The 12,440-nt window shown below is 40.0% G+C and overlaps 1 protein-coding gene and 1 non-coding gene across 3 annotated transcripts in view; both read left to right on the top strand.

Moving 5' to 3' along the window:
* Positions 1-1,166: 1,166 nt before the first annotated feature.
* On the top strand, positions 1,167-1,248 carry trnas-aga (transfer RNA serine (anticodon AGA)). Its single transcript has one exon. It is a non-coding gene; the product is annotated as a tRNA-Ser (tRNA).
* Positions 1,249-1,419: 171 nt separating this feature from the next.
* hs1bp3 (HCLS1 binding protein 3) overlaps positions 1,420-12,440 on the top strand; it is a 31,635-nt gene continuing 20,614 nt past the window's right edge. The window contains exons 1-3 of one of the 2 annotated variants that reach the window (XM_088626138.1): positions 1,420-1,651; positions 4,963-5,128; positions 9,562-9,769. In XM_088626138.1, coding sequence (XP_088482264.1) covers positions 1,626-1,651; positions 4,963-5,128; positions 9,562-9,769 — 400 coding nt within the window. In that variant the 5' untranslated portion in view covers positions 1,420-1,625. The remainder of the gene's footprint in view (positions 1,652-4,962; positions 5,129-9,561; positions 9,770-12,440) is intronic. The other variant, XM_088626137.1, reaches the window with a different exon arrangement.

The following is a 12,440-nucleotide window of genomic DNA, read 5'->3' as shown; positions in this document are numbered from 1 at the left end:
TACGTGTTCCGTCGGTCCCCTTATGTGTGTGTAAATCCTGTGTTTGGTTTTGGTTTAAAAGGAGAAAAAAAGCGGTTGCTCGGTTCGCTATCTCGTCTCCACTTGTCTTTTATCCTTTGTGAACTCAAAAACACTACATTGGTGTCAGAGCAGGATGGATGGACAACCCGTGGCAGGCGCTAGCGGACTCTGTCAAGCGCCGGCTGACCCTGAGAGACCGAGCCCAGGGGCAGCGAACACTTGGAGCCTGAGCAATTCCTGGGTGCAAAAGGTGGCCACAGCCCTTACACTACCCAGTAGTGGTCCCGCCAGTGGAACTGGGGCGACTGCCCGCTACTCCCGTCCAGCGGATGCCCCAGAGAGGAGATGCCCTCTCCGCCGGAGCCGGTCAGCTGTTCCCACCGGCGCGGGTACGACCCGGTCGCTACGACGGGGATGCGCCTTGGGAGACATACGAGACATACGTACAGTACCATTTCAATTACCCTACATGTGTTCAACATTACATTTTACCAGGCTAAATCCATGTTGTTTTAAAATCATTTTGAAATCTTTAAAAACTTTTAAATCTCCATTTATAATTGACTTTATGACTACAGTTTAACGGTGACAATACATCTGACGTCATTTGTAATGACTTTGCTAAAGGTTGTATATTTTTCAAGCAGTAATAAACGTAATTAGTCGAAAACGTCACCGTCTGGGTTATTGGAACACTTTCTGGACCCGTTTAACCAGTTTGCTTTAAATAAACCGCTCGTGGGATTTAAAGTTGGGTGGTATCTAATCGATAATTATACTTTCTCCATTTGGAGAGATACGCGAATACACTACTGGCGGTATGTACCCGAGAAAGTGAACATTCGTTTGTTCTAAATATTGTAAACAGGCAGTGCATTCATATACTTTACGCAATACCTATTCATCAACATCAGCAAATATAAAATGTGACTGTATCGTGATCAAAGCAACAACACATTTGTTAATAGTATTTTATAGTTTGTTCTTTATTTCATACGCTCGCAGAGGACAATGTAATCGAAATGCATGCAAATTTAGAAATGTCTTTAAAAAATATGCAAAGACCGTTTTAAGAAAGAAAGAAGGGGGGAAATCGGACTGTTTTTCCGAATATGGTGTATGTTTCGGAAACTGTAAGAACAGCAGTAGTCGTGGCCGAGTGGTTAAGGCGATGGACTAGAAATCCATTGGGGTCTCCCCGCGCAGGTTCGAATCCTGCCGACTACGAGAGGATTTATTTTTGTTTGCTCTTTAATTATATAGATTATTAACGCTCTTCACTACATGTGTTTAAACCCAACGATAAATTAATCTGAATAGATATTTAATTTGCTTTAATCCGCCATGTTTGCAGAGCAAAGCGCAGCGCAGCACGTTGTCCATGCCCACAGCGACCTTTGCCTGATTTGCCAGAGCCGAGTTTTCAAAACTGCACGGATGGTAATCTCGTGACTCCGAGTCACAGATAAAGGGGTCGGGCTGAAGACTAAAATTGTGTTTTTTTTTCCAGTGAAATACAAAACATAGAGGCACAATAAACACGTTTAAAAAATAACGTTGAAGAAGCTTTGTATCAAATTACGGATACACGTCGCTTTTGCACCATGCCTGACGGACTTGTTACAAGCAGGTAGGAGAAAGAAAAAAGAAACGAAAAGTTTTGAGGAAACTCGGTTCCGGAGCATCTCAGAGACGCATAGAAAAAGGAAAAGCGATCTGTATACTTTATCGGGTTTCTTAATGACACAAAGTAAGAAGTGTGTGATGTTTTAAGCGTAAACGTTTAAAGACATCGAGGTGCCTTGTTTGTTGTGGTTTTATGAGCTGTGTATGCAAAACACATAGTTTATTCAAATATATCGGCATTCGTTTTGTTTTCTATTCGGGATTTGGACAGTTCCGCAATTTAGCGTGAATAAAAAAAATCCTGGAATATAGTTTAGAATGAGTGCTCCCCTTCACTCACTTCATATGGGTACAGACACTACAGTACTGTAGTAATTTTTGTAATTAGGTATTACAAATAATTTACGATAGTTGTTGAAAAATTTTACTCTTGCAGTATTCTGGCAAAGCATCTTTAGAATATTTAATCTTCCGGTAATTTTTAAACGACAGAGTAAAATAATAAGAATTATATTTATTATAATGTTAATAAGTGGCGGCCCAGATTTTCACCGTGCAGTAGCTTCGTTTCCATTCAAATTAAATATAATTTGCGTCTAATAGTATTACGTGTGCGTCCCTGCTTACCGCTAGAATTTTAGGTCAGAATGATTTTTGACACATTTGGTTAATTAAGCCGTTAAGGATAAATTCAGTCATTATTATGATTTTTTTAAGTACTGGAATGCTATCAAGATGCCAAGGTTGTATGGTCACCATATTTATTTAAAAAGAGAGAGAACACTCCATTGATGACGTTTTATGATATTTGAAAATTCCTCCCTAAACAGAGATTTAAAGACCTACAAGGTGGACATGTTGGGGAACAATCTGACATATAGTAACCCTACAAGGCTCAGTACCCCTGGTTCCAGGCAGTGTGATTTAACTGTTTCAGAAGTAAGAGAGTCTTTATTGGCCCAGGGGGGGCAATTTATTGGTGTACAGACGGACAGTAAAAACAACCAACAACAAAAACAATATACATACGTATTTGCATAGAGTAATGATATGGCTAAAGGTATGAATGAGAACTTCATACCTTTTTGGAGTTGGGGAGTTGGTTTCTGCGTACTGATGGGAGTAACTGGAAATCATCAAGAAAAGGGTGTGAATGATCTTAAGTAAAGAGTGCAAGTATCCAATCAGGAAACAGTAGAATTAAAAAAATACCCTTTTTCAGATGTTTGGTGTCTGTGCTTAGCTGAGGAGTGAAAATACAGTCTGAACACCTGAGTCAGAAACCCTCAAAGGATCCTAAATATATCTGCACCTCCGGTGTCAAACCCAATACCTGAAGTGCATTGTGTTTTGTTTGTTCCCACCTGAGTAGACAATTAAACAATTAACCTAATTATTTTCTGAATAAGACATATGTTTGATTTTTCTAAAGGCCTTTCATAGCTGATTACACCATTAAAGGTACAGCTCTCCAGAAATCACCTAGGACCCTGGTTAGAAGTATTTAAATTAAAATATGGCTTATTAAATAATTAGACCCACTATATAACAGAACATTGCTGCAACAGAACCAGAAGACACCGGAAACTCCAGGAAAGTTTGAGACCCCCTGGTCTATGTAGTCCATGGGCCAGTAGGTATTAAATCATTATCGGGCACGCCTTGTTGTGATACATTTTGTATTGAAGATCAGGTTCTGCCTTGTTATTTCTCAAAGGGAAAGCTAAAAAAAGTCACCCGAGGTCTGGAATGTAGTTACTGTAAGTAGAGGTATGTAAGGTGAATGTTTCACTAAACGTTACCTGTACATGTGGAGAACATCTTAAATTTATTCACATATCTAGTTTAATGTAGTTTAAAAATGCATCTCTCTCTTGCTTGACTTCTGAAATTCTCTCAATGTTAAATGGTTAAGCTAGCAGCCTCTTTAGACCTTTTGATTAAACTTGGTTTCAAAAGCCCTCTGCTATAGAATTGTTGCTGTGAAGAAACCAAGCAGTCAAAGCACCATCCAGAGGTTTCTACATTTTCTGTCTAAGCAGCACTTAACAGGTGATCAATAACTGATGTGAACCAGCGGTGGGAGGTGGTGGGGGAGGGGTTACCACTGCATATGACATTCCCAATTACTTATATGCCTCATGACTGAATGAAAGTAGGGTTGAAACTACCTGTAGGAACTGATTCAGGGACGATGCTAATTAACCAACTCCATCCAGCTTCTTAATGGTTGGGGGGGAAAAAAACCTCGGCAATCAAATAGAGATTAATTGGAATTAATAAACTCAACAGGAGATCAGGGATAAAAACACTGCTGTAGAGTATAGTGTAAAATAAGAATCAGAAAAACATTTGGAAGAATTTAGGGGTAGAAATTAAACTTTCCCTCTTTAGAACACTTTCCATTTAGTGTGACATCAACTTCTCTCATATACTGTAGTTTGAAAATCACTATGATGTATTACATGTACTGTAAAGTTTATGGATTTTATCACATGCAGTGACACATATATTTTGCATTCAAAGGACAAAAATTTAAAAACAATCATCAGCCAAACAAAGCTAAATGCGTAAGCAAAAGTCATTTAACTTAAACAGATAAATGTGAAAAATACAAGGGTCAAATGGAGTCTAATACACTTCAACCAATAATGAGCTTACTGGAAAATCTAAATATAGTAGGAAAATAAAAAAGGTAAAAAATATTGAATGTGGAAGTATAACAGGGAAGATCTAAAAAATCTTGAAAAGGAAAATGATTATAGCAAAAAAAAAAAAACATTTGACAAAATGTATACACTGCTGTGGGGTTCCCAGTTCCTGTCCTGGAGAATTCCTGCAGGTTTTACAGAACGGGTCTTTGTAAGTCAGCGGCAAATTCAACTTAAGCCAATAACTAGCCCAGCTAGAAGAGGTATGCTGCTGGATGGCAGTCTGGGACCCCTGGATAGGATTTTGACACCCCAGGAATCGTTTTGGGAACCCCTGACCCCGCAATTTAAATCCCCAACACACGTTTTGGGAACCCAGGTTCAGAATTTTGATGCCCCAGGACTCATTTTGAGAACCCTTAACCCGAAAATTTAACACCCTGGGACTGCGGTGTACACTGATCATTTGGACGTTTGGTGCAGATAACCTTTCTGAATGTTGCCTAAAACTGTGTTTAGGCAACAATACCCATTTGTTTTCCAAGACATGACTGGATGAGATCAATTAACTACTTACTTACAAACAAGCTCTATGGGCTGAATGGCCTCTGCTAATTTTTTACAACTTTGTTGTTATGTTTACATTATACGCTTTTCTTTTTAGGCAACTCCAAAATGAAGACACTGGAATTGACCTCTGTGTACCGGTGTATCAGGAAATCCGAGGCTCCATGATGACGGGTCACGTGGAGTATCAGATTGTCGTGGTCTCTCGTCTGGCAGCATTCAAATCAATAAAGCATAAACCCGAGGATGTTGTGCAGCTTGTGGTACGTTGCAGTTAAATATTAGCTAATGAAAGCCTTTGAAGAGGGATGTTAGCATTCTGTGCGTCTCTGAAAGCTGTTATGTTAGGTGTTTCAAATGATGGGCTCCCTACTTAAATAAAGAAGTTTTTAAGTGCTGGAAATGTCACATCTTAGCCTCGCTTTGACTTGCTTGAATATTTTACTGAATTGAAAATGAAGGTTTGTTTGTGGCTGGTGTTTGGTTTTCCTAAATTTACTTGTGTGTTAGATGCTGTTTTTGTAGCGGCCACAAAATGTTTCCTGTAATGAAAACATTGAGTGAATGAATGAATGAATGAATTGTTTGTGTTTGGCTGAAAGCATTAATCTCCATGACTAAAATACTGCAAGTTTTCGTCAACAAACTGCTAGATCAGAACTTCTCAACTGCAAATACATTTCAGGTGAAACACCTGATTGAGGGCAGTTTTGAGACGCGGAAACTGGTAGAGGGTTGATACTAATTTCAAATCCCATTTGACCTTTTAACTGCTAAAAGGTACATTTAGAAATATGCCCTAGAAAGAAAACTGAAATCAAATAGACTGTAATTAAGAACTTATCTGGTCTAAAAACCAGAAGAGACAGTGTTCCTTCTGGACCAGGGCTGGAACCCCCTGACTTGGACCATATTGTAATAATGTGTATAACACACACTGAAATGTTGAAACTCCCTTCAGGTGTTTACACCATTCAGGAATGGTTACACTCCAACAGACAAACATTTTTTGCTGTTTCTCTTCTGAGAGACTGTCATATGCCACATACTTGGTTTTACAACTTTTAAAGAAAACGGAAGATGATTGTATATTAAAATTAAAATTCTACAGTGTTCATACTGTATGTTGCGTGTAACAGTGAAAAAGAATGACTTGTACCACACACTTTACTGTCCTGTGGAAATGAGTTGTATGAGTTGTATTGTGTATCCATGTAGCTGTATCCTGTGAAAGGAAGAGAGATCCCTGGAACATACAGTATAAAAGGTTACAAATGAGAGGTGGATTTTATGTAGCCGTTTTAGTAGTAACTAGGTAATATGAGGCATTTATCCAGGCAGTCCTTGAAAGAAAGTAGAATACTTGCTTTCACATCATTGCTGGGCATGGCTTGTTACAGGCTCCCACAACCCTTTTTTTAAAGAAGTGTAAATCTTTTCAGTTTTAAGTATGTTTCCAGGACGTACTGGAGGATGTAGGCATCAGTTCCTCTACCTAAGATAAGATCACTTTATTAGCCATATATAGTTTCTTGTATTAGGAATTTGTCTTTTCGCATGCCCCAACTTGCTCTCCATGAGACACACAGACAGGGAGAGAAGCTTGGGGTCAGAGCGCAGTGTCAGCCATTTATACAGCACCCCTGGAGCAACTGGGGTTAAGGGCCTTGCTCAGGGGCCCAACAGAGTAGGAGTCCTCTGCCAGCCGCAGGATTTGAACTGGCAACCTTCCAGCCACAGACACGGAGCCTTATCCACAGAGCCTCTGCTCTAACAGTTAAGCTAATCATCCAAGTCCAGAGGTCCAGCAGTTCTCTTTGAAATATACTGTCAATCAAATGTTGTAATGATCGTTGGATCTATTTTTTTTGTTGTTGAAAGACAAGTATTTTGTAGATGCAAGTAAGCAAATATATTAAAGATTGTCTGTGGTGTTAATAATGTCATGTGAATTACACACTTCCCAAAGGTCTTAACAACTTAAAGGGTTAACGAAAACATGAAAAAAGATAAATCTACCCCACACACTGTACTCTCTTCTCCCAAATCATACTTTTATTATCCCATCAAATGCATATAAGTAACAGTCAGTATCCAGAGGTTCTTCTTCAGGATGTGACTAACTAGTGCAAAGAAATGTTCTGTGTAAATAAGCCTTCTTGTGCTATTGCTTGTTTTCACCACAAGAGGTCACTAGCACTCTGCAAACAGTCGCAAAACAAATCTGAGCTTGGGTGCCTTGATAAATCTATGATTGAAGTATTGAAGACTATAATAATAATAATAATAATTGCTTACACTTATATAGCGCTTTTCTGGACACTCCACTCAAAGCGCTTTACAGGTAATGGGGACTCCCCTCCACCACCACCAATGTGCAGCATCCACCTGGATGATGCGACGGCAGCCATAGTGCGCCAGAACGCTCACCACACATCAGCTATCAGTGGGGAGGAGAGCAGAGTAATGTAGCCAATTCATAGAGGGGGATTATTAGGAGGCCATGATTAGTAAGGGCCAATTGGAAATTTGGCCAGGACACCGGGGTTACACCCCTACTCTTTTCGAGAAGCGCCCTGGGATTTTTAATGACCACAGAGAGTCAGGACCTCGGTTTTACGTCTCATCCGAAGGACGGCGCCTGTTTACAGTATAGTGTCCCCGTCACTATACTGGGGCATTAGGACCCACATGGACTGCAGGGTGAGCGCCCCCTGCTGGCCCCACTAACACCTCTACTGTTGCCTTGATTACACATTTCTAATCTGTACTTCATTTCAATTTTGAATTCAAGATGCTTTATTGGCATGACCCTATTAGTGAAATCAGTGTTGCCAGAGAGCAATTTTAAGTGCAGATTGAGATGTTTATGTAACCTTGTGCTTGTGTGGCCATTCCATTTTATAAGAGCCCAGGGTGCTTTTCTGTAAGAAGCCAGAGGTCTTAATGACAAAATGGAGGAACATTACTTAAAGTACTAAGAAAAACAACTGTATATACTACTTATTTCTAACCATGATGCCAAGTACTCTTTGGCAAGCTTTTCACTACATAGGCCTTTGTTTTTGTTACTTTTGTTTCAGTATATCTGATGTCATTTTGAGACCAGTATAGCGGATTTGCTGTGTTTCTTGTTAAGTCTAAAAAAATCAATAATTTTATCCTTCAGACTTTTAGACAGAGATTAAGCCATATGTCTTTGGACTGCATTCGAATTGCATACAGTAGATATAGAGAAGAACATGACATTCTGCAATTTCCCTCACGGGATCAATACAGTATCTATCTATTAATAACTGACACACATCCTTTGCACTAATTACCTCAGGTGCATTTCTGGGTTCTTGTTGCTTTCTCAATTAATATATGGTGACAGGATCAGTTTGGTTGACTGTGGTTAGCTAAAATATACAGCACCAATGTCCAAACAAGGCCCGCGCTCTGGTCAAATGGAAATTGGAACCAAGAGAACAATTAGATATTAATGCACATATTTCATTTTTTAATGTGTAGTGATAACAATGGTTGCAAACCATTGGTTTGGAAGCTATTTGGCCAACCTTATCCATTTGGGAGTTAGTAGCTAATTGATCTGGGAATCTTATCCAGTCATTTCTTGAACAAAGCCGGAGTATTGGCTTCAACAGTAGGGCTGGGTAGCTTGTTCCACACTCCCATGACTCTGTGGGTAAAGAAACACCTCCTGTTCTCAGTTTTTAATGAGATTTCACTTAGTGTCCACTTGTTTCCTTGGTTGATTTTGTTAATAACTTTGAAGCTTTGAAGTAATTGGATCTTAATGAAGTAGGTTTGTATAAGGCAACAAGCACGATATATCTCTCCCTGCCCTTACATGAAAATTATTTGCATGTTTATTTGCTATAGCAATTCTCTTGAAACTAGAGGCTTAAGTCACAATTTTTTTCCTGTCATTTTTCTTTAGAAAAATCAGATTTTTCCCACATGTTATGGTAAATGGTGAAAGACACTTCACATACTGTATTGTTTTAGTTGGGAGTTCTGGATTCGCTTGACTCGCTACCGCAGTGCATCTCTTACCCCATCACCACAGAGTTGATGACGACACACGCGTCTTTCACAGTGTCTGGGCTCATGCTTGAGCCTGCGATGCCAACAGCAGAGTTAAGGAATGGGGCGAAGGAGTAGCTGGCAGCTCCCTTTAACATTCACAGCTCACGGAAATCTGTGGAAAACGCAACCAGCTTCATGACTGCGCAACTCCAGCAGCACTTGGCTAACAGCTTACCGCACCTAGGAGTACTCAGGCTGCTATCAGCTAATGACAATTCAAACCAACGGTCTCTGGAGTATAAATCCCACCCTGAGCACCCATTTAAGGCCTGTACTGGCCAGGCCCTTTGGAAGCCCAGTGCACTTCACAGCTCTTGCAGCTTTCAACACCCAGTTACATTGTCCTATAATAAATATGGATGCATGATTGTACTACAGTATGCACCTAAGTGTGATATACTGTATAATGGATATCTACAGTGTGTAATAAAGTAAAAGGATAAGGTTGCCCAAGTTGCTATACTGTATAAAGTATTAATTTCAAAAACTAAAAGATTGCTAGACCTGAATGTTCACCTCTTCATGTAGCCTAATTCCATTTCACAGTTGTGCATATTTGGTTACTTGGTTATCAAAAATGTACCGTCATTTTTTTTTCTCACAGGTGTCTAAAAAGTACAGTGAAATTGATGAGTTTTACCAGAAGCTTGTGGCTCATTATCCGAAAATTGCCCTCCCCGCCATGCCCAGGAAGGCTCTGTTCGTGGGTGATATGGACATCAGGGAGAGAAGAGTGGCGTTCGATGAACTGGTGAAGTTCATCTCTAAGAATACAACACTTGCAACCTGTCCAGAGTTATTGGAATTCCTAGGTACATTTTATCATTGTCTGCTTGGAGTTTGTATGTTCTCCCTATGTGTTTGCTTTGGTTTTCTCTGGGTACTCCGGTTTCCTCCCACAGTCCAAAAACATACTAGTAGGTTAGATGGCTTCTAGCAAAATGGTGCCTGGTGTGAGTGTGTGTGTTTGTGTCTGTCTGCCCTGCAGTAGACTGCCTTCCTGTCCAGGTTGCACCCTGCTTTGCTTGTTGCTTGCCAAGATGGGCTCCAGCTCCTCCACAACCCTGTGTGTTGGATAACCAGTTAAAAAGTAGATAGTCGATTTGATCATTGTCTAGAGAAACGAACTGGTGACAGCACAGTGAAAAATTGGCTATACACTTTAGAAATTAGAATTCGTGAACAGAACGGTTACAGATAGCTTTATGTTATCATTAGTTTTGGCATTTTTAACTCTCTCCCAGTCATCATGGAGATTTACCTTTTTTGTATTAAATACTGTATTTATGATTTCTAAAAAAAAAGCTTTACAGTAAAGAATTATACAGTTACTGCAGGGTGTGGCTTCAACATTAAATGCATACAAACGTGATATACTCCCATGAAGGCAATTTGATTACATTTCATATTACATTCTGTAGAAAAATCTGTTTTTAAATTGTATTATATGTTCATTGGAGAGTATCAGTTCAGACTCCACACAAGACCTATTTCTTAACACTGAGAAGGGGGTCATTGTCCATTCAGTTATAATAATGAGAATTATGTGTTTGTAGCCAGTTCATATAGCTAAGATTGGATAAGCAGATAGGGTCTTGGCTTTCCTTTCCATTGTACTTCAGTTTTGGTGAATTTGTTCTCTTGAAGTTAAGAGGATTTCAGATGTTACCCAGGTAGCCCTGACAGACTATTTGAAACTCTGCTCACTCATTCCCAGACAGGAAAAAATAAACTGAAGCATTAGAACATTTCTTCCTGCATGCCAAAGGTGCACGTCAATACAAAGATGTAAGTAAAAATACATTTCAGGGTCTCGCACAGTAAAGGCAAATTGCCCAAGAGTAGGCTGAGCTTCATATTCCAGCTGTCACGCACGGTCTCTCAGGAGCTTGCAGGCATGAGGTGCTTTCACTGAGGCCTCTCCAATGTCCGACGTCCTGCCATGTGCCCGTTGCTTGTCAGGAGGGGCTTCAGGTCCCCCACAACCCTGAATTGGAAGAACCAGAAAATGGATGGCTGTACAGTGCTGTGAAAAAGTATTTGCCCTCCTTGTGATTTTCAGCATTATCACATATTTTCACATGAATGTTAATAAGTCTGACTAATCCTTTCAGACTTAATAAGAGGTAACTCCAATAACTGCTACTAGACATTATATGTAGTAATTGATTAGTATCTTGCAGACCTGTGAAGGAGTTTTGGCTCACTCCTCTATGCAAAACCCCTTCAACTCAGTGCCATTTGTGGGTTCTCAAGCATGAACTGCTTGTTTCAGGTGCCCCCACAACATTTAGGTCTGTACTTTGGCTAGGCCATTCCTAAAGTCTAAATATCATGTTCTTCAACCATTCTGATGTCGACTTGCTTATGCGCTTTGGATCACTGTCTGTTTGGATCACTGTTTGGATCATGTCTTGCTGCATGACCCAGCAGCACTTTGGCTTCAGCTCACAGATGGATTGGCCTGACATTCTCCTGTAGAATTTTCTGATCCAGAGCAGAATTCGTGATTCCTTTATTAATGGCAAGTCGTCCAGGTCCTGAGTCAGCAAAGCATTCCCAAACCATGACACTACCATCACCATGCTTGACCGTTGGTATGACTTTCTTACCATGGAATACAGTGTTTGTTCCCCCCCCTGCATCAGACATAACAGGGTCCATGTTGGCCAAAAAGTTACAATTTTGACTCATCTATCCATAGAACATTGTTCCAGAACTCTTGAGGATCGTCCAGAAGCATTTTGGCAAATTTGAGACCAGATCTCATGTTCAAGTAATAGGTTTATTCCATGCTGAAAAGAAAAGAAAACACAATGTTTCAGCCGTGGAGCCTTCTTCAGGTGTGAGACCAGATCTCATGTTCTTCTTACCTTAACTGAAGCGAGAGAGGCCTGCAGATCCATAGATGTTGTTCTAGTGTCCTTTCTGACATCCTGGACAATTTATTTCCTTGCTCTTGGAGAGATTTTGGCAGGACAGACACTCCTGGGAATTTTACTACTGTCCAAAACTTTCTCTATTTGGACAATATGGCTTTGAGTCTGGTTCAGAGGAACCCCAGAGCCTTACAAAATGGCTTAATAACCCTTTCCAGACTGATAGACATCAACAACGTTATTTTGGAGGTTTTCAGGCATTTCTTTTGATCATGGCTTGATGTGCCTCTAGTACCTGTGTACTAACCGTAAAAGCCAGGTAGACCAATGTATATTGGGCAGGGCTAGTCTAAATCAAGTCTCATTCTTAACCAAATTATTCAAACTGTTGACCCTAATTATCCCTTTAATTGGGCTGAGTTCACAAGGGCAATAACTTTTTCACACCTGAAGATTGGATGTTTGATTACCTTGCACACCAAAAAAAATGAAAGAAACACCAAACTGTGTGTCAATTTCTTCTCTCAGATTCACCTCTTATATACAGTTCTGCTACAATCCACAAAAAGATCTGACACAATTCACAGCTGAGAAATGTGCAAAT

The sequence above is a fragment of the Lepisosteus platostomus genome, chromosome 3 (genome assembly GCF_059453375.1).
Source record: "Lepisosteus platostomus isolate fLepPlt1 chromosome 3, fLepPlt1.hap1, whole genome shotgun sequence".
Taxonomy (NCBI): domain Eukaryota; kingdom Metazoa; phylum Chordata; class Actinopteri; order Semionotiformes; family Lepisosteidae; genus Lepisosteus; species Lepisosteus platostomus.
This window is presented reverse-complemented; position numbering and strand designations above follow the sequence as displayed.